This window comes from Tachysurus fulvidraco, chromosome 11, assembly GCF_022655615.1.
Source record: "Tachysurus fulvidraco isolate hzauxx_2018 chromosome 11, HZAU_PFXX_2.0, whole genome shotgun sequence".
Classification (NCBI taxonomy): Eukaryota; Metazoa; Chordata; class Actinopteri; order Siluriformes; family Bagridae; genus Tachysurus; species Tachysurus fulvidraco.
The window spans coordinates 20,299,956-20,327,455 of record NC_062528.1 but is presented as its reverse complement, the minus strand read 5'-3'; the positions used below and the strand labels follow the sequence as shown (position 1 = coordinate 20,327,455).

The following is a 27,500-nucleotide window of genomic DNA, read 5'->3' as shown; positions in this document are numbered from 1 at the left end:
CACTGAATCCCTTACTGCAGTAAATCTTATTACATTAAACGTTCAGTTAGATCGATCATCTGCAGACGTGTCTGTGAATAACATCGATTCATGCTGAAAGATGAGCTGCTTCTGGCGATTCTGTGCGTCTCGATGTTTGTTTATCATATTTAATGGTTTTTAAAGATTTCTCTACATATTATTTAAGAGACACATTCAGGTCATGTCACTTTTTTCACTTTATCTTCTTAAAGCAAAACTGACATTGTAATATATATATATTTTTTTACCAAACTATGCAAGATAGATTTATGTATTTGTTTATTTACTCATGTAGTATATAATATAGTTATCACAGTTTATACCACAGTGCAGCTGAATGTAGGTTACTTTTTATTTCATTAGTGACTTTCAGTGTTGATGTATGTTCATTCCTTTGGGACTCTATGCAATATATGTAGTGTGTGTGTGTGTGTGTGTGTGTGTGTGTGTGTTTAACAGGACGTACAAGGCGGGTAACGTGAGTGTGACCCTGTACACCGTGAACCGGCCGTGGCTTTATTCTGTACTCTGGTGCAGCGGCGTTCACTCTGTCTCCTCTGAAGCACCGCAAATCCTCCGGAAGGTTTTTTCGCCTCTTTGGCTAATGGTGAGAGACCGACACAGCGCTCTGTCATCCGTCTTACATGTTCAATAAAGCATCCTTCAAATTATTGGCAACCTTGTGACCTTTAAAAGATAGGAAAACATCAACAACAAAACATATATAACCATTATTATTCTGAACCTAATTATTTTTTACAGTGCGTTATTATTATTATTATTATTATTATTATTATTATTATTTATTATTATTATTATTACTAATATTTATTTATTTGTTTGTTTCAAAGGAAAGGTGTAGAAGACAGTAATGAGAACAGCTCTGCTGTGTGGGTTAGAGACTGTAGCAGTGAGGAAAAGACATGAGGCAGAGATGGAGGTAGTAAAGATGAGGATGTTGAGGTTCTCTTTAGGAGTGATGAGGATGGACAGGATTAGGGACGAGCACATCAGAGGGACAGCTCAGGTTGGCTTTTTTGGGGACAAGGTCAGAGAGACTAGATTGAGATGGTTTGGACATGTACAGAGGAGGGAGATGGTTGTATTGGTAGAAGGATGTTGGAGATGGAGCTGCGGGTAAGAGGGCAAGAGGAAGGACAAAGAGGAGATATATGGATGTGTTAAATGAGGACTTGAATGTAATTGGTGTGAGATTAGAGGATGCTGAGGATAGAGTTAGGTGGAAAGTGATGTTTCGCTGTGGTGACCCCTAACGGGAAAAGCCCAAAGGAGAAGAAGATATACTGTATCTATTACCTATATATATATTAGTGTGTGTGTACATTTTGTTGATTAGTTTCTTAACTTTTGGACTTCGAACACATCAACAGAGCTCAAAAACAGAATCAGGTCGTATACAGTATACTTGAATTAGGGTGGCAATAGTTTTACCTATACATAGCCTATACTTTTGAGAAGGAATGTTGTTATTGTAAAAATAAATAAATAAATAAATAAATAATGGTCTTTGGTTCTAGAGTCATTTAAAATGTACCAGTTAGAAATGAAATGTATGGAATAACATTTTTTCAGGGCTTTTTTAGGAAAACAATCAATAACAAGATGGTATGAAGAATCACGGTAACACTCACCACCAACTAGCTGATTATTTTCCATTAAAAGTTCATCCTGATGTGTTTTATTGCTTCTATACCGCAACAACCTGCAGACACTAACATTAAAGAATGGCTCGTCTAAAACATTGACATTATTTACTGTTCAGTGTCACCCAAATGAGGACGAGGTTCACTCCTGAGTCTGGTTCCTCTCGAGGTTTCTTCCTCATATCATCTCAGGGAGTTTTTCCTCATCATCGTCACCTCAGGCTTGTTCATTAGGGATAAATGTTAGAGATAAATAATAACTTATTTTTAAACTTAAACATTTTTATTCCCTTTCTGTACTGTACTTATGTAAAAGCTGCTTTAAGACAATGTCAATTGAATTGAATGAATCTGTTTTACAGTCGCGTCGTGTCTCAATGCTGAAACAAGTCGGTTATCACATGTTGTTATAACATGTTATAGCAGCTATAAATGTTCATTTCATGACGTTTTACAGTTAAGACTAAGAACAGCTTGTGTTAGCAAAAATGGTCGATAGGAGAAACTCTTTACACTGAGAATGTTTATGAATACTGGACCTGGTATTTATTTTGTGTCACAGCGCCATCTAGCGTCTGCTCTGTCATTTCACTGATTTCTGTTTCAGAGTCCACATGAGTACTGCTCGATTTGGGTCGCTACAGATCTCATCTCCTTCGTTTTGGTCCTGGGGATTTTCATACTTCAGAAGTAAGGACTTTATCATTATATTTATATTTTGGAACAGATTCACGGTGCACGAGGAGTGAGATTGGATGTTTGTACCAAAGCTTGTATTTGTGCTATATAAGTTTATTAAGCTGCACATCATCAATACGTAAATATATATCTGTTTCTCTTTCACGGATGCACACCGAACCGCAAGTGTTAACATTTCTGGGTAAATGGAATGAAATATAAATATTAAAAAAAGAACTCTAGAAAGAGAAAATTTAAGTAAGAAATGTGTATCAGTGACATGAGATTTTTTTTTTTTGAGGATTTTTTTTTTTCTGATACAGTTTAAAAGTCACCTTGAAACAAATGATGGCAAAAGTTATAATAAGTTTAAAACAAAGATAAAATATCAGCAGCATTTGTGTTGTTTTACAGTAATAAGTACTGAGTAAACACTACACTGAACACTTCGGTTCTAGAAAAATAATCACGATTTTTTCCGCCTTAAATCACGTCACAATCCGATGTGCCAAAAAAATGATCTGTTTTTATTAAATGATGAATGATGTCGCTTTTTATCCGTTCAATGCGAGACACATTTGTTCCGGTGGCTCTAAGCAGTCGTTTCTTCACAAGTCTAATTATTTTTCTTATTCTTTTTTCTAACCAGTTTTTTTTTTATGAATTATTATATAATAATGAATTATGTCTCTGTAAATGAATAAGATGTGAAGACTTTCCCGTTACAGCTTTCCTGACACTGGAGACTCCTTCTGTCTGGAGAATGGTTCAATAAAAATGACAGCAAACCTCCTCTCGTAATGATATAACCTTTTAGCACATTTAATAAAATCCGGTTATAATTAAGACAAGATTACGGCGAGCTCAGACGTCCCTGTAAATGAGCTGTTACTATAGAAACCGTAATGAGAAGATAATTGATCAGATTAATATAAGTGTGTTATAGAAAATAAAAGCAACAGATTTAGTATCAGTGTGGTCTGAACAGTAAAAAAGGAAGATGTTTAAGGAGACTTTTAGCGCGGCTTGTCAGCGAGTGCATGACTATATATAACGATCCTGTCAGACGGTTCCTCGCTCTGTACGCAGTAATCACTGTGGGAGTTTACTGCCTACTGGTTTAGTGCTGACTCTGTGCTGCGCTCGGCATCGTGATTTTGGCTTCTGCTTCTGAACTGACTTCTTGATTCTCTCCTTCTTTTACTCCGAATCTTTGTGCCCTTCAAACCCTTTCCTCCTCCTCCTCCTCCTCCTCTTCTCTGCTGATGTGCATGCTCCTCTTCTCTGCTGCATTCTGGCATCTCTCAGCTATCACATTATCAGGTAACTGGGTCACTTCAGCTGACCCATGATGCTGTGCTCCTTGGCATATTTATCACCTGTTTACCTCTGAAACTCCTCTATCTATCTATCTATCTATCTATCTATCTATCTATCTATCTATCTATCTATCTATCTATCTATCTATCTATCTATCTATCTGTCTATCGATCGATCGATCTATCTATCTATTGTCTGTGTCTCTGTGCCTCTATCTGTCTGTCTATCTATCTATCCATCTATCTGTCTGTCTGTCTATCTGTCTGTCTATCTGTCTGTCTATCTGTCTATCTGTCTGTCTGTCTGTCTGTCTGTCTGTCTCTGCCTCTATCTATCTATCCATCTATCTGTCTGTCTGTCTGTCTGTCTGTCTCTGCCTCTATCTATCTGTCTGTCTGTCTGTCTATCTGTCTATCCTTTAGAAAACAGCAATTGAAATAATAAATACTGAAATATTTGATACGTGTCTGAATATAAAATGTTATTCTTCCGCCAACTCTTCATCTCCAATCATGTGTTTATCCAGAGATTATTTTTTTACCCACAGTCACTTTTTGTGTGTGTGTACGTGTGTGTGTACGTTATCTAAGTTTAACATTTCTCATGATGTTGGTCAGGATTCATCTAAATAGGTTTTATATGACTTTATAGGCTATAATCTGTGTGTTGTATATACAATTCTACCTAATTCACTATTTATACAATAAAATAATGTCAGACACAGAATCTGTGGCTAAATGATTAAATTAAATAATTAATTAAAGTAAACATTTTGTGCCTCCACCATATAGTTTGTGTTTAAAAAAAAAAGAAGAAGCCCACTTTAAGTCAAAACCTTAAATGTCTAGGATACTAAAAAATATTCACCATTAACACCATTCACCATTACAGCACAATTTTGCACTTAGAAGTGTGTTACACTTTATATAAGGAGGTGTATTTTGCACTGGAGGAGCAAAAGTGTTGAAACTTTTATGAAAAACTGATATCCAGTGTTAATATCAAAGCTATGCAAACTTTTGCACTGTCCAGATTTTCTATTCTATCTATCTATCTATCTATCTATCTATCTATCTATCTATCTATCTATCTATCTATCTATCTATCTATCTGTCTATCTATATATCTATCTATCTATCTATCTATCTATCTATCTATCTATCTATCTATCTATCTATCTATCTACAATACATTTAAGTATAATTTAAGCCGCTCCTTAATGTGTCCAGCAGAGGGCGGTGTTGAGCCTTCGTACCTGTCACGAATCTGTTAGCCTGACATGATTATTAGCGCTGAGCTTTTTATTTTAGCTCCCGCTGGAGTTGAGATGTTTTTTTTTTTCTGGATGGATGTTGGCGCGTCAGAGATAAATGGTGGCTCTGTATTAATCACACAAACCTGCACTAAAGTCAGTTATTTATAGCAGTGTGGCTGAGCTCTCTCTCTCTCTCTCTCTCTCTCTCTCTCTCTCTCTCTCTCTCTCTCTCTCTCTCTTTCTCTTTCTCTCTTTGTCATTCTCTTTCTCTCTCTCTCTCTCTCTCTCTCTCTCTCTCTCTTTTACACTATCTCTCTCTCTCTCTCTCTCTCTCTCTCTCTCTCTCTCTCTCTCTCTCTCTCTCTCTCACAGAAACACACACACACACACACACACACGCACCTGCTGCACAGAAGGACAAATAGAGGCTCTACAGACACCAGTGACTTCATATCAGTGCATCGTCTCTCCAGGATTCAACTTTATCTTATTACTTAATGATCTCATAAGACATTTATTATTAACGGCTCTTCTAAAACTGTGGTAACATTATGGAGTAATGTAGTAGCTGAAACACACACACACACACACACACACACACACACACACACACACACACACACCATGATTGTCAGCCTATAAATTAGGGATAACTGATAATGATAAAGTTGTCCTCTAATACCGCCAAGTGAAGTGCAAAGGTTTGCATCCCTTCAGGCTTTAGGAAGGGATCTTCATCATCATCATAATCATAATCTTTTGGTTAGAATTTATTTGCCAAAAATGAAAAGGTGCAACAATAACCTGCAACAAGATGATAACGATCCCTAACATGCCATTATCAACAGAAAAACACTGATTTGAGGATATTATTATTATTAATAATAATAAAAGGTACTAAGGTTATGCTATTTGAGAAGATATATTTTGGGTGTTTTTCCCCATGATTAGCATCAGCATCTTGTTACTGTTTTTTTTATTTATTCATTCATTCATTCATTCATTCATTCATTCATTCATTCATTTATTCATTCAAATAAATCAGAGATTTTACCAGCTCAAAACTAAATTTTAAATACAGTAAGCAAAAATATAATACATATTTATTTATGTATTTTTGATGAATGAATGAATGGATAAATAAATAAACAAACAAACATTGATCAGTCCCAGTAGATTGTACAGTTACAGGGTTTGTTTGCATAAAAACAAAAAACAAACAAATAAAAAAAACATATCAAATAAATGAATGAATGAATTAAAATTAATTTTAGCACTATGGTTTAAAATTTGGTATACAACACTTCTATATTTTTTTCATCTGATAAACAATGACCTTATTAATTAGAAAACAATATTTTCCAGACAAACATCTGCAAGATCTGGATTTTCTTTTCATGAATATATTTCATTTGTTTATCTACATAGCACAGTGTTATCTGTAATTTTGTACAGTATTGATCGTACATGTGTGTGTGTGTGTGTGTGTGTGTGTGTGTGTGTGTGTGTAGGTGGAGGATGAGTAACATGCGTAGCTACAACCCGGAGCAGATCATGCTGAGCGCAGCTGTCAGGAGGTCAAGCCCAGACGTCAACATCATGAAGGAGAAGCTCATCTTCTCTGGTAAAGGGAACGTGAGTGTGTGTGTGTGTGTGTGTGTGTGTGTGTGTGTGTGTGTGTGTGTGTGTGTGTTTGAGCATGAGCCCCATGTTGTCTGCATGACTCTAAGCGGTTCTGACGTTTCCTAAAGGTCAGCAACAGTAGCAGATTAACCCCAGCTGTAAGCCTTCATCATATCCTCATCTCATCTCCAATCCTGCATCATCCCTTACCATCCTGATGCTCCTGCACCATCCTACATCATCCCTAACTATCCTCCATCACCCTGCACCATCTTTCATCATCCTGCTCCCTCTAAAACCATCAAGTATCATCCTGCTCCATCCGGCTCCTATCTGACCCATCCTGCTCCATATATAACCGTCCTGCATCACCAACACCATCCATCCTGAGCAATCTTCTTTCATGACCTCCTTGCTCCCTTTCACTCCACCCATCCATCCATCCATCAACCCACCCATCCACCCATCCACTGCTACATCCTTCACGTCCGGTCGTAGCTCATTACTGGCTTTGGTTGCCATGACCAGAGCTCTCTTCATGGTGAGTAACCCCAGTGTGTGGAAGATGAACAAAAACGTAATATGTTTTATAATCTTCCTTCCTTCCTAACGTAGAGTACATTCCTTCCTTCCTTCTTTCCTTTCTTCCTTCCTACCATCCTTCCAACGTACAGTACCCTTTTCCTTCCTTTAAAACATACAGTACATTCCTTCCTTCCTTCCATCCATCCATCCATCCATGTAACCTCCAATATTATTTTCTTTTTTTTTCCCTTTGAAACTATTTCATCAAATAATAAATAAATTAAATAAAGCTCTTCAAGGTCTGAAAACTAGGTGGTGAAATAGAGCAATACATTTGGTTACTGACAAACCGTACTCATAATTTATAATTTTTCATTAGCAAGTTAAAAATATGCTAATGCTAATGATCTAATTTCAGAATCAATCCAATCTGAGTTGTATTACACTTACATAAAACTACAACACTACAAAATAAAAGTAGAAATTCCAACATGTTTTGTCTACAGTAATATTTAGTAGTTTAAGCTTAGCGACAAGCTAAACGTGTGTAATATAACTTTTGTAATATAACTAATATAACGATGACTTTTCATTTGAAAACAGTGATTAGTGTAGTTAATATTATAGATTAGAACCAGTGTCTATTTTAACTGATCTAAAACTAATAAAGGAATAAACGAATTTAAAAGTACAGAAAGTTGGCCATGATGATCGGAGGTATGTTGAGTTTTAGTTCGTTAGATTGTTATAAAGGTTTGTAACCATGGGGAAGTATTGGTTAAATTGGTTAACTTGGTTGTTTTGTGACTCCCCAGTAAATCCCCAGTTCTTTAATACATTACATTCACTTCATATACACTACATTACAGTCCATATACACTACATTACACTCCATATACACTACAGTACACTCACTTCATATACACTACATATACACTACAGTACATTCACTTCATATACACTACATTACATGCCATATACACTACATTACACTCACTTCATATACATTACATTACACTCCATATACACTACAGTACATTCACTCCATATACACTACATTACATTCACTTCATATACACTACAGTACATTCACTTCATATACACTACATTACATGCCATATACACTACATTACACTCCATATACCCTACCTTACATTCACTCCATATACACTACAGTACACTCACTCCATATACACTACATTACACTCCATATACACTACAGTACACTAACTTCATATACACTACATTTCACTCCATATACACTACAGTACACTAACTTCATATACACTACATTTCACTCCATATACACTACATTACATTCACTCCATATACACTACATTACACTCACTTCATATACATTACATTACAGTCCATATACACAACATTACACTCCATATACACTACAATACACTCACTTCATATACACTGTGTTGTAGTCCATATACACTACAGTACACTAACTTCATATACACTACATTACACTCCATATACACTACAGTACACTCACTTCATATACACTACATTACATTCACTCCATATACACTACAGTACATTCACTTCATATACACTACATTACATGCCATATACACTACATTACACTCACTTCATATACATTACATTACACTCCATATACACTACATTACATTCACTTCATATACACTACATTACATGCCATATACACTACATTATACTCCATATACCCTACCTTACATTCACTCCATATACACTACAGTACACTCACTTCATATACACTACATTGCACTACATATACACTACAGTACACTAACTTTATATACACTACATTGCACTACATATACACTACAGTACATTCACTCCATATACACTACATTACACTCCATATACACTACATTACATTCACTCCATATACACTACAGTACATTCACTTCATATACACTAAATTACACTCCATATACACTACAGTACACTCACTTCATATACACTACATTACATTCACTCTACATTACACTCCATATACACTACATTACATTCACTCCATATACACTACAATACATTCACTTCATATACACTACATTACACTCCATATACACTACAGTACACTCACTTCATATACACTACATTACATGCCATATACACTACAGTACACTCACTTCATATACACTACATTACACTCCATATACACTACAGTACACTCACTTCATATACACTACATTGCACTACATATACACTACAGTACATTCACTCCATATACACTACATTACACTCCATATACACTACATTACATTCACTCCATATACACTACAGTACATTCACTTCATATACACTACATTACATGCCATATACACTACAGTACACTCACTTCATATACACTACATTAGACTTCATATACACTAAATTACATTCACTTCTTGTCTTTTTTGCTTTCCGAGAGAGCCACACAAAATTTCATTGCATGGTACAAACTTTCTCAATCTGTGTGTGTGTGTGTGTGTGTGTGTGTGTGTGTGTGTGTGTGTGTGTGTGTGTGTGTGTGTGAGCAGAGGTCAGCGATGGGGTCAGCTGTGATGAAAACGGTTTCGACTGCTACACCAATCAAGATGTTCTCTGACTCCGCCCTCGACGCTGACTGGGTGAAAAAGGGAAGATTTCCACCTCAGATGTTCCGTCTGAACCACTTTAGTTCTTTCTTTATAATTATTATTAATATCTCCCACTTCCCCCAGTGCTTTCCCAGTTTTCCATGTGAGCTCCAGAAAGTTGCTCTATCTTTATATGAACGTTGTGTATGTTCTGTATAGTCTTTTTTTGGTACACTAAATGACTTGTAAAGAAAGTGTGACTCGTCGAGTGCTGGTGAAGACTGGGACGTCGGCCATTTTATTTCAGTTTGACTGTAAACAGGGCTGTAATAGACCACGCCCTTCATTTAAGAGATGAGAAACCATAACCAGGAGGAATGTAAGGTATATTTCTAAACTAACATGTGTGTGTGTGTGTGTGTGTGTGTGTGTGTGAATTATGAAGTATGTATATGAATGAATGAATGGATGGATGGATTGATTAGGATTTACTCTGGGACTCTCGCCTCACTTATCGAAGGGCCCAAGCAACTTCCTGTGTGTTTACAGTGTGCCTGTATTTCTCTTTACTCTTTGTGACTTTTCATAAGCACCCATTGAAGATTTTCAAGAATAATTTTTATATTCGTGTTCGATGCCTTTCAGACGTTCAGCATATTTAATTTCGGGTTACAGTCGATGAGCTCCGAAAAGTTTGTTATATACTCTGTGGTTAGACTTATTAAGTGCTAAGCTTTAAAGGAAAAATCCACCCTGGACGTAGCGCGTATTAGCCATGTCTTCATTTTAAACTTGGAGAAAATGATGCAGCGGCGCTTTAATTCTTCTCACCTGGTCATTCGCTAAAACGGTTCATCTTCACAACATCGAATGTGTCATCTTGTAGCTGTACTGAGACTCACCTGCTGCATTGCATTGTGGGATGTTGAGTATAATGTTTGCAGAATCTACAGTTGCTAGGATACAATCTACGGTTCCTAGGATAGCCCTAAATGTTTGAGATTCCTATTAAATGCCATGGTAACCGTGCTAGCGCCCTAGACGTAGCATCGCTAAACACTTCAGAAGACACATACAGCATGTGTTTCAGGGTGGATTTCTCCTGTAACGCCGTTCTACACTGAAAGCGCTGAACCGAACGCATCTTAGCGCCACGCACAGTACTACTGGAAAATATTTAATTGCCCGGACTCAGAAGAGTGTTAATATTTATATATTGTACAGTGATCGTGTCTCATTATCATGTATTTTATTCGCTATAAAGACTATAAGTTATGGCACTGGTAGATCGGTGAAGCGTTTTAACGAAAATGTTCACGCTCGCACGGAAGAAAACAAACAAATCATTTTACTTTGTTTTTATTTTGTACATGTCTCAAGGAATAAATAAATACCATATTTGGAAACCTTTGTGTCTCGTCCGGGCGTGTTTTTTTTTTTTTTTTGGGTGCATGATGGAAAATTATTATCAAAAAAAAAATGTAAATTTTTTTTTTTAAATTCACATGAACATGAATTTCATCCAAAAAGAGAGACAAACATTTTTTGGGATTCTTTAAACACGCACATTTACTCACATCTATTAACTTACATTTCTTTTGAACAGATTTTGACCAAATGATAAACTTTTTTTTTTTAGCATTTAAGCTTCAGTAACAATATTTAGATTAATTTCTGTTAAAAAAAAAACCAAATTCTTCCTTGTTTGTAAATCTAAAGAAGAACTTTCTTCAGAAGTTACGTCCCACATTAACTATTCTGAAACAATCGTTAAGTGCTTTATAGTTTACTCTATTTTTACATTAAAATTTTCCTTGTTTTGGATGGTGAAGAGCGATTAGTCACCGAGAGCTGAACGATTAAAAGAAACTTCAGAATTTTTTTTAGAATTTCGGAATAAAAGAAGCCAAAGAAATTATCATCATCTGATACATTGGCATCACACATCATAATTCTTTCACTAAATCATGTTTTCAGTGTATAAAAATATCACTTTTTTTATAATGTGTCCAGACTTTAGATGTTAAAAAATAATAATAATAAAATAAACGACTACTTCTGATAATAAGTATTGTCTTGTTTTGTTCATAAACACTACAAATAAACAAGATTTATTATTAAATTTGGCCCCAAAAATACAACCGTTTCCTTATTCAAGTTTTTGTAGTTGTATAAAAAAACTATAGAACGCCACAGTTACCTTTTTAATTCCAGACTGACAGAAAAAAAAAACAAACATTTATACTTCTGTATTTTAAAGTGCAACATTTTTCCTTCCAAGCTTGAAATGTAAGATGATGTGCTACAAAAAAAATGACAAAAATATACATTAAATATGTAAAATACAGTACTGACCATGAGACAGTGTGGAATTGTGTTTTGTACACGTGTTAGCTGCGTTTAAGAGCCTGAACACGGACACGTTTAGATGGTAGAAGTCTTTAAGGAATTTTGGTGAGCAAAACAGATCAGCTTAAGTTTCCCAAAAAAAATTAAAAAGGCAAGATGAACCACGATCAGCTCATGATGCACAAATAAGAGCAGCAAATTTCTTTAAAAAAAATCATTTAAATGAAAAGAAATTAATAAAAAAAATACTAAAATTGAAAATAAATTTAAAAAAAAACAAACAAACAAAAACAAAAAGCTGTAAACTCAGTGACTTAAATATCAGTCATGATCTGGCTGAGAGGTTATAATAAAAATAAATAATTAGCTGATGAAAGTCTGGTGGTCTGTTCTGATTATGTTCTTTCTCCTCCACTTCCTTTCTTTCTTTCTCTCGCATCGTGTGAATTAGTTTTGTCTTTTGTCTGACCTCGGTTTCCATCAAGGTTACGACTGAACTTTAGTAGACGGTGGAGCTTTAACTCTGTGTGTCATCCATCCCGTCGTCGTCTGGTCACTCTTACTGTAACGTGTAGCTGGAAGTGCGTTCCTGATGGATCCGTGTGACTGCAGCGTTGGAACTCTGCTGTGTTCTAATGTGTTCTTTTTCTCCTTGCCAAAATAAACAAACAATCTAGTGCTTCATTCCAATTCATACACTTTCTTCTATATTTTATTTTCTATGTTGCCCGGCAACACGTACGAGGTCTCCTAGTGAGTTTAGAGCTTCTGTAGAAACCCTACAGCTTGGTCCTGGAACCTTTAGAGTTAGATGAAGATCACCTTCTTTAAAGCTTTCAGAAATGTAGGCAGAACATGTCACGTGTTCCACCCACCCTGCTTTACCTAAAAATATAAACTGTTCTCTTAAAGAACCCACACGATCTGTGTGGCTGAATGTCAAGTTTGCTGTGTTTTAGTGCACGAGTGATCGGGAGTTAAAAATGTTGGGCAGATCGTATGAAACTTTAAACGTCCAAATAGAGACTTTCCACTCGGAGGGGAAATTATTCATGACTTGTGGCTGCATCTCGAGTTCCTCCGCCTGCTGCCGAGTCTCAGCTGAAGTTGGTCTTGCGCAGGTGTCTGTTGGGAATCTCGATGGCGCTGACCTGCAGAGGCCACGATCCTCCCATGATGCCCGCCTGTAGAGCCACGCCCGTCACTACGGCCAGGTCCGGGTCTACGCGCGTGTTTACCTCCTTCCCGAAGTACTCGCTGATGATCTGGCGGACGCGAGGAATCCTCGTGGAACCGCCCACCAGCACCACCTCGTCCACCTCGTCTTTTTCCAGACGTCCCTCCGCCAGGACCGTCTCGATGGGGGCCAGGATCTTCTGGAAGAGATCTGCGTTAAGTTCCTCAAAGAGCTGGCGGCTGAGCTCCTGCTGGAAGGTGACGCGTTCTTCCTGCGCTCCTGAGGTCCGGAGATGCAGGGGGACTTTAAGGGTGACGCTAGAGTTCACAGTCAGGCCGAGTTTGGCTTCTTCTACAGCCTGACGCAGACGCTGGACGTCCTCTTTTAACGACAGGGCGATGCCGTACTGCTGAAGCACTCGGTCGCTGACGTGCTGGAAGAGTCGCTGGCTGAAGTCCTGTCCTCCTAACTTATTATTTCCTGTTGAGACAAAACCCGGGAGTTAGACGGTAAAAAGTTGTGTGTGTGTGTGTGTGTGTGTGTGTGTGTGTGTTCTGACCTGCCATGGCCCTGGTGAGGAACATCCCGCCCTGTTTATTGAGCAGAGACACATCCAGCGTTCCTCCTCCCAGATCCACCACCAGTACGTTAAACACGTCCACTTTATGAAGCCCGTATGCCATCGCCGCTGCTGTGGGCTCGTTAATGACCCTCAAGATTTCCAGCCCTGAGAAACAAACATGCGGTTTCTCACTGGTCTCTATAACAGCAGCTGTGACTGTGTTGCAAATCCCAGGTATATATAAAGCACCTATTAACCTAATACTAATACTAATCCCATAAAATCTAAACTAATACTGAAAGTGGTTTATGAAAGTGGAAAAAGTTAGAAAATAAACGCAACTGCTACCGAAGCGTAAACTCAGGTCTCGATATGCAAATGAAGGCCTCGTGATAATGATGACGACATTTTGTAAGTCTTTCCGATTTGCATATTATTGCATCTGCATTTCTTCACAAGGTAAAAAGTGTTCCTTTTAACAAAACATGCTATTTTTGTTTTACCTAAAAAGTCCTTAAAACCCACACTACTAAAAGTTTAGAAATACATCATGATTTCAAGCAGGTTGATATGTTCTGATCATCAAGTCCTGGTCGTGAAATGATCTGCTGCAGACTGACCTGCTAATCCTGCAGCTCTGATAGTGTAGTTTCTCTGCCGCTCGTCGAACTCTGCGGGCACCGATATCACTGCTTTGTCGATGAGGACCCCGAGGTACTGCTCCGCCATTTTCTTCAACTTTAACAGTAGCCGAGAGCCGATGAACTCGGGTGTCACGGTGAAGGTGCCGTTCGTCTGGAGCAGGAACTCGGCACTGTCGTTGTTCAGCACGACCTGGAACGGCAATAAGAGTCTTTAGATGTGGGGGAAAAAAAAAAGCCTGGAATGTACACAGGTGCCAATATTTATGCACAACAATCATTACGATTGCTAAAGAGCAACATATCGTAGTTTTTTTTAAATCCGTTTTAACGGTGTGGAACGTCACGGACACTGAAGACTCCGTCCATAAATGTCAAACAAACGTCTACTAAAAGAACGTCTCTTATTAACCATGACAAAAACAGCACAGCATTTTATTTTGTACTTTTGCGTTAAAATCGTCGAGGAGTTTGATGTGTCACCTTTATCATATCCTCTGTGTAATCAAAACTTCTCTTTTTAAAAACCCAATAAACTAACTGACGTGAATTAAGCTTCTTAAAACTTTTGCATGCTATTCATCACGTTGCGTAGATCACACACTGCAGGTATTGTGCTGATTTTAAGAGCTCCTGTATAGCCCGAATTTCTGAAAAATGGAAACCAATGTTCAGAAAAACAGACATCGGGGTGAAGATGTCTCTTTTTTTTTTTTTACCTTGAAGGGGTAACGAGAGCTCTCCTGCTCCAGCGCCTTCTGGTCAAAAATCTTCCCGATAAATCGCTTGCCATCATAAACCGTATTTTGCGGATTGACATCAGCCAACTCCTGGCCTTCGTGTCCGGCGTAAACCCCCGTCTCTGTAAAGGACACCACACTAGGGATGCTTTTTCTACCCTTCTCGTCTCCGATCACCTCCACGTCTCCCGTCCCTGGCTGGAAGACGGCTACGGAGCAAAACGTCGTCCCGAGATCGAGCCCGATGACTCTGGGTTTAGGAGGAGGTAGATACTGCTGACCTAAATATCCAGCTAGGAATAAGGCTAAAATCACCGAACCTGCAAAAAAAAAAATGTATATCATGATAATTAGTAAAATATGGAACAATTACGTTTACTACTTTAGAACAAGCCCCGCCCCCAGGGGAGGGACACAAACGTTACAGACGTCATTTAATTGGACAAACACAAAAACAGAACAAGATGAGTCAAAAAAAAAATCGACAATTTTAAATCGTTTACATTTTTTAAAACATTATCACACTTCTGTACTTAATACGAATTGACATTTATAAATAAAAAAAGTTCAGAAATACCGAATTTTGTGAGAAAATGTTTAGCAGGATGTAGCATATGGTCCTAAACCTTTCCTTAAAACGCACAAACGTCCTCGTTATTAACACGTTATTTTAACAACATTTCATTTAATTATTACTTCTGATTCTTGGTGATGAATTTAATTCGAATTATCTATAAATTTTAAAGCAGCTGTCAGTGTTGATGTTTTCATACTAGCTATGAAACCTAGCAGGCTAATTAGTTTAGCTTAGCTTAGCTTATGTGGATAGCACATATAATAACAATCTGACTAAACAGCTAGGCCGAAAAATAACTCACCGATTATAGACATTTCTCCTGCCATTTCTGCTCACGATAGCTACAGTGACGTTCCTTCAGTAACTGAAACCAAGCCGGGAGACTAACATTTTAATCAACACGCATGTACACGTCCACCTAACTGGAGAGTTTTGTGTTTACGGGAAATGTAGTCAATTCCCCCACACATACAAGGGAATAAACGCTTTTTAAAACTACACATCCCACAATGCAGTGCGGTGGCCTCTTTCACGGAAGTCCTAAAACTTCCGTCTTGTACGCGCGATGATTTTTACATATCGTGTAACGGTTACTTAGAAATAAACGATTTAAGATGTTATTGAAAATATTTAAAGTGTTTTTTAAGTGAATTAATAAGATGTATATGTATTAATACGATGAATATGTAATACTGTTTCCTGCCTCGTCACCGCGCTACGTCAAGTCCTTCGCCATATTGGAAAGGTCACACTAACAAGGAAGATGTTATTTACTCTGATAAAATCATATTCTGGATCATATTTAGGCTAAACAAAGTGTAAGCTTTATGTATAACCATATTAATATTATTTTACAAAAATATGCAAGACATGTAAAAGGTTATAAAATGTATAAAAATGAACAAATAATTAATAATAAACACCTGGGATAAGATCCAGTCGTATGTATGGGGTCTATAATTATAATTATAATTATTATTATTATTGTATTATTATTATACAAATATAAAATAACCGTATAACAACATGCTAAAAATGCTATGACCATTTTTATCTTTTTTTTTTTTATGTATGTATTTTTAATCCATCTATCAGTAAACAATGCGTTATAATGTCTAAACGTTTGACCTTTAGCAATCATATCGTTTTAAAGATAATAAAGAAAAAAAAACATCTGGGTAGATTAATTAATTAAAATCGCATAGCTCCACCCCTTTCCCTTAAAAGGAAGGTTGAGCGTTTTAGTGGAGCGCCAGTTTGTATCTTAGGCAGCAGGTGGCGCTCAAAACAATAAACTTAATAAGGCTATGCGACAGATTCCATTTTACCAGATTGGATTCCCTTGTTTAGAGCAAATTAATATAATTTTTCGATTTTATTATAAACAAAGCAAATAGAAGCATTTCTAATAATACTTAGCCATTTTTTTAATAGACAATCCACCTGACTGGTAACGGTGACCTGGTTAGTGGTTGAAAATGTAAGATTAAGACAAACTTTTAATGACAAACAAATAATTTATTATCTCTTCTAACGCACGAAAAAAAAGCAAGATCATATCTATATATTTATATATAAATATATACAGTTTATACAGTAATGTTTATATTAACACACGTTGAACTACAGAAAAGAAACGAGTAAAGAAATGTCAAGTATAAATACATAAATCAGTGGATATTTGAACATAGCCATGTTGCTACAATCCCAAAGACAAATATTATGTAAAGATATGAATTTATGAGTGGTCATAAAGCGTCATAGGTCATTTCAGAGAAGAATCGTTAGTGAATATCGGCGTCCTCTCTGCTCGTGTCTGCACACTCCTTTGGGATGAAACAGCCTGAGTCTCGAGGACAGTCGCTGGCCTCCTCGTCGTCCTCCTCACACGTCATATGGTCCAGCTCGTCCTCTGTGAGAACAGGTGATTGAGCATATAGTGTGAGTATCTACTCACATCACAGTAAAGCATTATAAAAGTGGTTATTTAAGTTTGTGTGTGTGTGTGTGTGTGTGTGTGTGTGTGTGTGTGTGTGTGTGTGTGTGTGTGTGTGTGTGTGTGTGTTTTTTGCAGGTCAGAACTGCCCACTAACACTCTAAACACGTCAACAACAACAACAGCAACATTTCGGGTGGTCTCCACAACCCTGAGTCCAGCAAGTGATATCAGATCACCGTGGCTGCTCTCAGCATGTAGCCAGCAGTGGACAAAGAAGCAGTTCTGACCTTTCAATAAGTTTTAATGTATAGTCTCTAGTATTTCTTTTCAGTCCATCAACTTTCAGACATATTCCTTGTTAAATCTCTAATACTGACTCTACAGTCCATGTTTTTTTTACAAGAATGACATCCTTCCAAGTTCGGGGCTGTGATTTCCCACTTTAGAGATATTTAACAATTCATAAAATTCATTCATATATTTATATTTTTATCTTTTTATCCTATTTGTATGTCTTTTTCACACACACACACACACACACACACACACACACGCACACACACACGCACACACACGCACACACACACACAAACTGATTTCACACAGGATGCTTGTATTTTATATATATATATATTAGTTAGGCCGGGATTCAGGCTTTGACTCAAAGGCTTTTTTCATTCAAGGAAATTTCGCTACTTACGGTCCATGCCGAAAAATTCCTGTGGAACAGCGAGGAGTTTGCGCCTGTGCTCAGGATCAGTGATGTTCAGCTCAATCAGATGGTTCTCTTTCAAATGCTTCAGGTCATCCACCTCCTGGTAGCCGTTCAGGAGCAAAGCGGAGGCGTATTCCTGCCGGGTTCAAGGTGGAGGGAAAGTTAGACTCGTGTGTCTGAGTGAGAACGACGGTGTTAAAGGTCACAAATTCAGAATTCAAAACAATTCATAGAATTTTAAATTTGTATCCGAAATTTTTGAACAAAATCATCACCTGTGTTGACATTCAAAATTCTTATTGATTAATTTTTCTTATTAATTTTAATAATAAACAGCCGAGATACTAGAAGTTCACACCAGGTCCTGTATTTATAAAAATTCTTAGTGTAAAGAGTTTCTCCTTCTTAGAAATGTGGGCGTTTCAACGTAAAATGAAAGAGAAGATCCTAGTAAAGATAAAAGTTATTCAGAAAGCATCTTAACCTTTAAAAGAGCTCTTAAGGTCAAAAAGTGTTAGGAGAAGTGAGGAAGACTTTAAAGAGGATTAAGAGTTTTTTTATCAGAGGAGAAAATGGCCAAAAGGTGAAGAAGGAGAAGAAATGTGTTGTATATGATATTTAATAATGATAGTGAGTTAATAAGATGATACAGATCAGATCGTGTAGGGATTATTATTGTAAACAATTAGATTAGATATAAGATTAGATCTATCTATACTCCATCTAATGGAGATGTTTACATTTACATTCATTACATTTATAACATACAGACGTTAGAACATCTCTAATATGATCGGTCACGAACGTAATCCCTACACGATATAGTCTCAAATATCTTAACATAGAGACAAAGTGAAGGTTTATTATAGACCAGATTTTAAAAGCTCTCCTATTTTTTTTTTTTACTTTATTAGACAACCAATCACAGTCTTCAATAGAACGTGTCATACCTAGTAACAGGTTAAGCCCCGCCCCCTCTCTAAGATAAACATTGTTGTATTTTCCTTTGCTCAGAGTTGCTCTGAGATCCTGAATCCCGGTCGTGAATCACTCTGTAGATACGATTCATAGCTAGAAATGTTTATTCTAAATTTACAGCTCTCTGAGATCATTATTAGACTCTTTATGAACATGTGCCCAGGTTTTTGTTCCTTACACAGCTTGGAGTTTGAGTACACACATTCACATTCATTCAGTAAAAATAGTCTGTTTTTATTTTGGATTCCTTTTTCGAATTCTATGTTTTAGGCTTGAATAAAGGCTTAATGTAGTTTCATGTTGTCGGGATGTTTACCTCTAATTTCAAACTCTCCAGTAATTCCAGCAGTGTGTTGGGTTGAGGTTTTTTGGACAATCGCTGAGGCCTGACCGTAAGAGCCTTCTCCTCTTCTTCCTCTTTCTCCTCTTTATTTTCTTCTTCATCTTCTTCTTTTTTAAGCAGCACATGCACGTAGATAAACTTGAAAGTTCCGACTTTATTGTTCAGCATGCCCGTCCATATCCCCATCGGGGGTTTGCTTATGATATCGATAATATCGCCAACCTGTGAAAAAAGTAAACAAATTTACAGTCAATGCTTTTTATACAAAGTGCAAATGTTTCCTTCTGACGCCAAGTTACAGAGTCGGACGCATGACGATGCCAAAGTACATAAAGCAGATGGAGGGCTGACCTTGAGCTTGAGCGAGTCCGTGTCGTAAGGACTGGGGACGAAGTCTGTGTGTACTCGGGCTTGTCCACAAAACGGCCCTGTGTAGGACACGTCCCCATCCAGCGTCAGGCTCTCTTCGTTACAAGACGCGTCAAAGCTGCTGGTCATGGCACCTGAGACAGTGAGGAAGAATAACAGTGTGACTCTTCAGCTCTCATCATTTTAATCACTGCTATTTTTTATTGTACTTTGAGGATGTGTGAGTGCTTACTGGAGGAGTTCTGTCCACTGGAGACACTTTCTAACAAGTTATTTGAGTGGTTTGTAGCTTTTCCTAACTGAGAGCTGCTTTCTGTTCCTCCTTCCGTGTCTCTGTCGTCAACCTGGAAAATGATGCAAAACATTTAAAGGTGGGACAGTAAAAGAGAACAGATGTCATCATGGCCATGTACTGATATCAGATATAACAGTGCTATTCTTGAGCTTTGATAAATCACATTAACAGCTGATTAATTGGTAGCAATTCATGTATCCTGGAACTTTATAAGTTTTGTTCGTAGTCACCCTTTGAGCTGAAGTGGTTTTTCAACATATTGTTTTTTTTGTTTGGTTTTGCATAATAAAATACTGATCAGATTAGAATCTTTAGGATTAGATTACTTTGGAGGTTGGGGTCAGAGCACAGGGTCAGCTATGATACAGAAGACGTGGAGCAGAGAGGGTTAAGTGCCTTGATCAGGGGCCCATCAGTGACAGCTTGGCAGTGCTTTGGCTTGAACCCTGAGCCTCTGAGCACCAACTCAGAGCCTTAGGGTTGTGGTAGCCTAGTGGCTAAGGGGTTCGACTGATCGGAAGATCATGGGTTCAAATTCCAGGTCCACCAAGCTGCCACTGCTGGGCCCCTGAGCAAGGCCCTTAACCCTCAATTACTCAGTTATAAAAAAAATTATAATTTGTGAATGACACTGGATAAGGGAGTCTGCTAAATACCGTCAATATAAATATTAACCACTTAAGTCAGCCCATGCCCCATTAATTACAGTATGTAAACATACATAACACAGTTACACCCAATAGTTGAATATTTGACTTTCAAATTGAAATGAATTTGTATATTGCACAATTACACCATACACCATAATGTGTCACCTAACGGCAACCAATAGACATATTTGATGTCTAGACATTATGAAATTTCCATGTTTAATTTCAATATCAGAATGTATTTCATACTAATAAATGATCATGTCAACATCGTCACTTTAGCCAAGTAATTACAGGAGTTAATATTATGAGTAAAACCATAGGTTTGTGCTGTATGTAAAATCCTGGAAACTAAACATATCCTCTGACATCATAAGGAAGATTGTTCATTTTGGCAATGTTTCAAGTTGATGTGTGCTTCCCTGTGACTCACCGTGTCCTCAGAACAGGACTTGACATGCTTCTTGCCTAGCCTCATAGTCATTGCAATGGCCTTCATCTTTTTTCCCAAACCGTGCTGCTTGTCTTTCCTCTCCACTCCTGACTCACCCTCAGCCTGCTCCAAACACAAGGCATAATGAATATTGACGTCTATATACAGGCTTCATCTGCTGCCAAGTGCTGAGTAAGCTTAGAGCTCTGAGCAACATCCCACTTAATCATTCACGGCATAGAGTAGCAGTGTGTATAGCCCTAAATTTAGCATCTCTACCCCTCCATCTCTCCCCCCAAAAAAGCTATTAGTAGAGTTATTTTTTGTAAATAAAAAATATTTCCTACCAGAGTTGTTCCATCTTCCTCAAGCCTTGCAGATGAGTTTGGATGTTTGAAGCTGTCAAACTTTCCGAAACTGGTGGATCTCTGTACGAGGTGGAAAATAATGAAATTGCACATGTTAACCACACCCACATACACACTGCAGATACACATGTCTGAATTTTACAAAGAATTGGACATATTGACAAATATCATTGGACCCCTACAAATCGCTCCTTACTCATATCAATCAGAAAATAAAAATAATTCACCATCAACTACAAGTCAATTTACACAGATTTCTCAAACTGGAGTGTTTGAATTTTTAAGTCTGTCTATAACAGAAAACACGTTTTATTTCAATAACAGAAGAATCAAATATTTTGCATTCTTGCAGCTGACCCCATCAGCCAAGCCATGCTTGGACCCCTATCATCGCTGCTTGCTATTAATATATAATGGTTTGTAATCACATTAAAAACTAAAGGTTTAGTGTCAGGTTTTGAATGAATTAAGAAGCAAAGCATTTAAACAAATTATTACACTTTCTAAAGTCACGATTAATCCACCAAATCTTTAAAATCTTTAAATCCTATGGCCATGGCTCAGGACAGAAGTAGAGTTGTATTAAAATTTCTGACCCAAATACAGCAAATAAATTTCAATGTGTGATTTAACATTCATCTAAATTCTATAATAAATAAACAAAAATAATACAGAATACTTTTATTTTTATAAATTTATTTTTCATAATGCCAAATTGAAATAAATCTTACCTTTGGTTTGAGGTTTTTAGGTTTATCTGAGACATTTGAAGCTGCCCTTTGAAGCATGGTCTTACTTTTTTCCTTCCTTAAGAATATTTGACGACCGTATTATATTTTTTAATTCCTGCCTGTGTGCTTGACCCTTGAAACTAAAGTGCTAATTGCAATGGTTCCAGAGACAAGTCTTGCTTTCTGACTTCCTCAGATCACACAGGATGTGTCACAACATATGTTCTGTCTGTCATCGAAGCAGTTTTTGAGGGGAAAAAAAAAATTTGCGCTTGAGTCTGCATTTGTGGTGTGCTTGATAACCACTTCCCAGTCATTTCAAGGAACTCACATGAAGCAAATATGCACATATATGACGGCAAAAAGACTTTCCACAAAATTACCGTTGTGATTAGAATGAATCCTATTCGATCCGGAACGATTATTATTATATTCATCATGTCCAATATCTATGTCCTATAAGGTTTATACGCTACAGTATGTTCAGCTGGATTTATTCAGGAAGTGAAAGTATAGAAAAGGAAAAGTAGCTTTTTGCCCAATTTGCAAAATCTGGTCTCTTTATAAGAGGAAGTATCAGCTGGCAAAAGCACACAGGAACACAGAAACAGAGACGTCATTTTACTGAAAGTGTACTTCTCATATTTCCCAACCGTGTGCATTTTAATGCAGAACCACTGACAGATTTAGCACAATATTGGTTTCATTATCTGCATGTTAACATTAACTGAAGTTAAACATGTCTTAAATGTTATCTTTCTTGAGAAATATTGCAAACACAAACCCCAGACATTTTGTTCCATAGTCATTAAAGATATCAACAAAAGTTGATACCGAAGCGGTGCTTGGACCCCTACAATCGCTGCTCATTTGCAACCGTAACGTTTTGCTATAAAGTTCTTAATTAAATATTCAACAAAATGCACAGAAGCAAGCAGATTGGTTTATCTAACCCTGCAAAGACATTTGTGATGAGCCTGCACACACAGGCTCTTAAATAATTCATATTCTTTGTGCCTTACTTCTGCAAAACTCATCATTACTAGCTTGACCTATTTCCAGGGTTTTTATTCTATTTTCAAATCGGCTGAGTGCAGGGATTTTTTTTAAAAAAGTATAGTATATATCTTTTAAAATATCTTCAGTGTAATCCTTCCAGCCTTTCCCATCAGTGCAATCTGATCCTCATGGTTCTTGTGACAAAGTATTGGTCTTTTTTCTTTTTTTTTTTTTAACATTAAAGACCAACCAACAGAAATCAATCCAGATTATCCTCCAAACTGCTGACTACTAAGATTGAAAATCCATCCTAACCAATATGTCTCGATGATTGTCCTGATATATCTCTGTGCTTTAATTAAATTAAGGTTCAGTATGGAAAAGCAGAGAAAAAAAAAATTAAGTTATCCAGATATTCAGACATCAGATTTCCCAAAGCCAATAATCTACAATTGTCAGGTTATAATCTGCTCATGTTCATTTATCTCTTAATTTGTGTAGGGTGTCAAGCAAACCTGCAGGTCTGTACGCAAAAGTACTCAAGCTTGCCCGTGGTGTTTTCATGCTAATAATAACAACATGGAGGCAGGAACTGATCCAGGAACCGATTCTGATGTAGACACGAACAGGAATTTTCAGTGGTTTGGACTAACTTGGAAATGGTATTTAATTTCCTTTACAGTAGCCTATTGACCTTCACACATGTGACCTGAACGATAATTTATATAAATATACAGTATTTTGTTTTAAATATAAGACAATCAGACATAACATGAAAATCATTGACAGGTGAAGTGAATATTGATTATCTTGTTCCAGTGGAACAGTGTGATGTTCTGAGCATCTGTATGTTCTTCTGGAAACCTTAGATCCTGACATTCGTGTGCTTGTTACTTTGACACGTACCTCCTACCTAAACATTTCTACCAACCATGAACATCTCTTTATGCTAACAATATTCCATAACACTAATACAATGGCCTGTTTCATTTATATTAATTAATATGAGTGTTCTTTATTCAGTTTAGTTTTACAGTATCTACTGTATAAACTGTACTTTCCCAGAGACCATAATTGGAGTTGTAATTCAGCTCCGCCTTCAACACCATCATTCCAGATACCCTCCTGAATAAACTGACACAGCTCTCTGTACCAACCTCCATCTGTCAGTGGATCACCAGCTTCCTGACAGACAGGCAGCAGCGATTGAGGCTCTGAAAACTCACATCCAACACCCACACCATCAGCAGTGGTGCTCCTCAGGGCTGTGTTCTCTCCCCACTGCTTTTCTCTCTTTACACAAATGACTGCACATCTGAACACCCCTCTGTCAAGCTCCTGGAATTTGCAGATGACAATTGTGGAAACTGTGGAGATGATAGTAGACTTCAGGGGAAACCCCTCTGCCCTCCCCACTTAACATCATGGACCACACTGTGGCTGCAGTAGAGTCATTCAGGTTCCTGGCAACCACCATCTCCCAGGACCTGAAATGGGACTTTCAAATTGACTCCAATGTGAAAAAGGCACAGCAGAGGTTGTACTTCCTTTGTCAATTGAAAAAGTTCAACCTGCCTCAGGCACAGATGACACAGTTTTACTCAGCTGTTATGGAGTAGGTTCTATGCTCTTCTATAACAGTTTGGTTTGACCAAACAGCCAGAAAATCAGACATATACAAAGACTGCAGCAGACTGTTAGGACAGCAGGAAGAGCACCTTAAGAACCACAACAAATTCCTTGTGTGTCTGCACACACTTGGTGAATAAATCTTATTCCGATTCTCTATCTATGTGACAATAAAGGTAACTTGACTTGACTTAACTTGAACCCATTTCTGCTCTTTCATTTCGGAGATGCTACAAGTTCTTGTTCATAAGCAGCTCAAATCTGTGTGTGTCTACTAAAATTCTGTATACGATTATCAACAGAGGGAAAAAACACACGTCTCACATCGAAAGCCTGAACCACTGAAATGAGTCCTGACTCATTTTAGATCAGACGCACAGACAGAACATCATTCATTTCTTTATACTGATTGAAAATGATCCAGAAGTCAATATCTATTTCAAAAGGGGTTAAATATTTGTTAAACAAATATGTATTTAACATGTGCTTATAATGTGTTTTACTCTCACCGTCTTCTTAGTCATTTTGTTGATCTGGAGGAGCTTGTGGGTGGCTGTTCTCCATCTGTACAGCAGATCAGTAGGTGGTGGTTTTCCCCTCACTGATTTTTTTCTCTTACCACATAAGATTATTAATAGAAATCAGACTATTCTGTAGGCTTATTCTTTTTTAGAGTAGGAATGTTACCCAATTAAACCCCTACATTTACATTACACACCTTCATATCACTGTATTGTAATCATGAAGTATTCTGTGAGTAAATTATTGCAGATATTAAATAATATGCTCAAATTTTCCGATGCTTTTGTGTGGTTTCTAAGACCTGACATTTTCTACTTTCTAGCACATGAGGCACGTGGAAACAAAAACTAACCTATAAATGTTTATTTTTATTTCAGGTATATTTGTAGCAGTGTTTCTGTAGGTTTATCGTGATTCATTTTTGTATTTTATTTTTAGCTTTCTTCTTGATTACAGCAGCCATACACTAGCAAACTGTATTCTATAAGGCTTTCACAAATTCAGGCATTTTTTTCTACAATTATTATCAGAGATCTATGAGACATAATGATTAATAAATAAATAAATAAATAAATAAATAAATAAATAAATAAATAAATAATAGATAGCTGTTATATTTTATTCGCATGGTTTGAAAACGTTGTCGCAGTCGAATGAGTTCACTGCAAACCTTAAAAATACACTATGGTGTTCCACAAGGCTCCAGTATAGGCCCTGGATTGTTATCCTGTTTTTCATTCTTTTTTAATTAGGAATAATTTTATTTATGAATTCAAATATTATATCTGGATTTCTATAAAGCTGCATTGTGACAATGTCCATGGTTATATACATTACAGAAATAAAATGTTATGAATTATTTTTTTAAAATCAATCCTAAACTTTAGCACAGTGGTTCAGAGAACATTAGGAGTGCTTTATTGTGCTGTTAGTATTTTATATGAACTAATAAATATGTTTGCTTATATTTAAAGTGTATACTTTAAAATATACTTTTATATATACTTTTATAAAATCCAATTTCTCCAATTTGGATTTCATAAAAGAAAGAAAAATTGGAGAAACTGGATTTAATAATAGTATACAAGTATATTTTAAAATATACCTGTATATATACTTTTATAAAATAATTTTTATAAAATTTCTCAATTTTTTCTTTCTTTCTTTCTTTCTTTCTTTCTTTCTTTCTTTCTTTCTTTCTTTCTTTCTTTCTTGTTTTTAATTATTTTCTTCTTGCATTTGTCTTTGTTTCTTGTTTCTCATTCTTTCTTTTTCTTTCTTTCTTTCTTTCTTTTTTTCTTTCTTTCTTTCTTTCTTTCTTTCTTTCTTTCTTTCTTTCTTTTCTACTCCTTCATACTTCTGATTTTTCATATTTTGATTTTCGTTCACACTGAATGGAGTGAATAATCTGAGAGATTGTACTGTAGTTTTGAATCCAGTACATTAACAACATCACTCTGCTTTTCCCAGAATATTTTATATCCTTTTGAGCACTTTTGGAGGGTGGAGATTAAATACAGGATGATTGGCTTGAAACATGATACAGATGTGTTGATCAGATTGGGATCGGTCTTTCCTTGTTTGATTGGAATTTGCTCTAACAGACTATTTGGAAACAAGCTCTTGAACACAATTATTTTTCTAAATAAGTTACTACTTACATCAGAGACACTCAAATCCATGCTGGTGATGGAGCGCACCATTCCCGGAGGTGAGGATGCTTTATTCCGACTTTTACCCTCAGCTAGGCTGTTTATGGAGAAGTCCTGCAGATGAATGTGGTACACAGTGAGCGGTCGATGGCAGACATGATGAGCTGGTGTCCAGACCTGGAGTTGT

General features: G+C 36.9%; 3 protein-coding genes across 10 annotated transcripts in view; 1 reads left to right on the top strand and 2 right to left on the bottom strand.

Annotated features, from left to right (window-relative positions):
* The window catches only part of gdpd5b (glycerophosphodiester phosphodiesterase domain containing 5b), a 67,296-nt gene extending 56,242 nt beyond the window's left edge, over positions 1–11,054 (top strand). For 3 of the 6 annotated variants that reach the window (XM_027150577.2, XM_047820305.1, XM_047820307.1), the window contains 5 exons: positions 481–628; positions 2,293–2,375; positions 3,672–3,686; positions 6,450–6,562; positions 9,606–11,054. In XM_027150577.2, coding sequence (XP_027006378.1) covers positions 481–628; positions 2,293–2,375; positions 3,672–3,686; positions 6,450–6,562; positions 9,606–9,673 — 427 coding nt within the window. In that variant the 3' untranslated portion in view covers positions 9,674–11,054. Of the gene's footprint in view, positions 1–480; positions 629–2,292; positions 2,376–3,671; positions 3,687–6,449; positions 6,563–6,689; positions 7,103–9,605 lie in introns of all 6 variants that reach the window. The other 3 variants (XM_027150580.2, XM_027150581.2, XM_027150579.2) reach the window with 3 other exon arrangements.
* A 781-nt stretch (positions 11,055–11,835) lies between these two features.
* Positions 11,836–16,146, bottom strand: hspa13 (heat shock protein 70 family, member 13). The gene is made up of 5 exons (XM_027150582.2): positions 15,992–16,146; positions 15,093–15,433; positions 14,353–14,566; positions 13,730–13,897; positions 11,836–13,650 (listed from the first exon to the last, which is right to left on the bottom strand). Exons 1-5 carry the CDS (start codon positions 16,014–16,016, stop codon positions 13,091–13,093), a joined length of 1,308 nt encoding a protein of 435 aa, XP_027006383.2. The 5' UTR covers positions 16,017–16,146; the 3' UTR covers positions 11,836–13,090.
* A 1,041-nt stretch (positions 16,147–17,187) lies between these two features.
* On the bottom strand, positions 17,188–27,346 carry samsn1a (SAM domain, SH3 domain and nuclear localisation signals 1a). 3 transcript variants are annotated; one of them, XM_047820308.1, is made up of 8 exons: positions 27,323–27,346; positions 21,760–21,840; positions 21,413–21,535; positions 20,267–20,378; positions 20,017–20,168; positions 19,639–19,887; positions 18,330–18,480; positions 17,188–17,602 (listed from the first exon to the last, which is right to left on the bottom strand). In XM_047820308.1, the coding sequence occupies exons 1-8, from the start codon at positions 27,341–27,343 to the stop codon at positions 17,475–17,477; spliced, it is 1,017 nt and encodes a 338-aa protein (XP_047676264.1). In that variant the 5' UTR covers positions 27,344–27,346; the 3' UTR covers positions 17,188–17,474. The 3 variants fall into 3 exon arrangements, with proteins under 3 accessions (XP_047676264.1, XP_027006190.1, XP_027006191.1); XM_027150389.2 differs by lacking the exon at positions 27,323–27,346 and adding an exon at positions 22,512–22,712 and having other exon boundaries at positions 21,413–21,538; XM_027150390.2 differs by lacking the exon at positions 27,323–27,346 and adding an exon at positions 22,512–22,710.
* Between the last annotated feature and the right edge of the window lie 154 nt (positions 27,347–27,500).

What these genes read in the sequence shown, in the direction of transcription:
- hspa13 (XM_027150582.2), bottom strand. Translation starts at nt 16,016, where the DNA reads ATGGCAGGAGAAATGTCTATAATCG. An exon ending in GCTCTCGTTACCCCTTCAAG is followed by an intron (nt 14,567 to 15,092) that starts GTAAAAAAAAAA and finishes TTGCCGTTCCAG; the next exon opens with GTCGTGCTGAACAACGACAG. An exon ending in CAGAGCTGCAGGATTAGCAG is followed by an intron (nt 13,898 to 14,352) that starts GTCAGTCTGCAG and finishes TTTGTTTCTCAG; the next exon opens with GGCTGGAAATCTTGAGGGTC.
- samsn1a (XM_027150389.2), bottom strand. Translation starts at nt 22,568, where the DNA reads ATGCTTCAAAGGGCAGCTTCAAATGTCTCAGATAAACCTAAAAACCTC. An exon ending in CAGTGGACAGAACTCCTCCA is followed by an intron (nt 20,169 to 20,266) that starts GTAAGCACTCAC and finishes TCACTGTCTCAG; the next exon opens with GTGCCATGACCAGCAGCTTT. An exon ending in TGGAGAGTTTGAAATTAGAG is followed by an intron (nt 18,481 to 19,638) that starts GTAAACATCCCG and finishes TGAACCCGGCAG; the next exon opens with GAATACGCCTCCGCTTTGCT.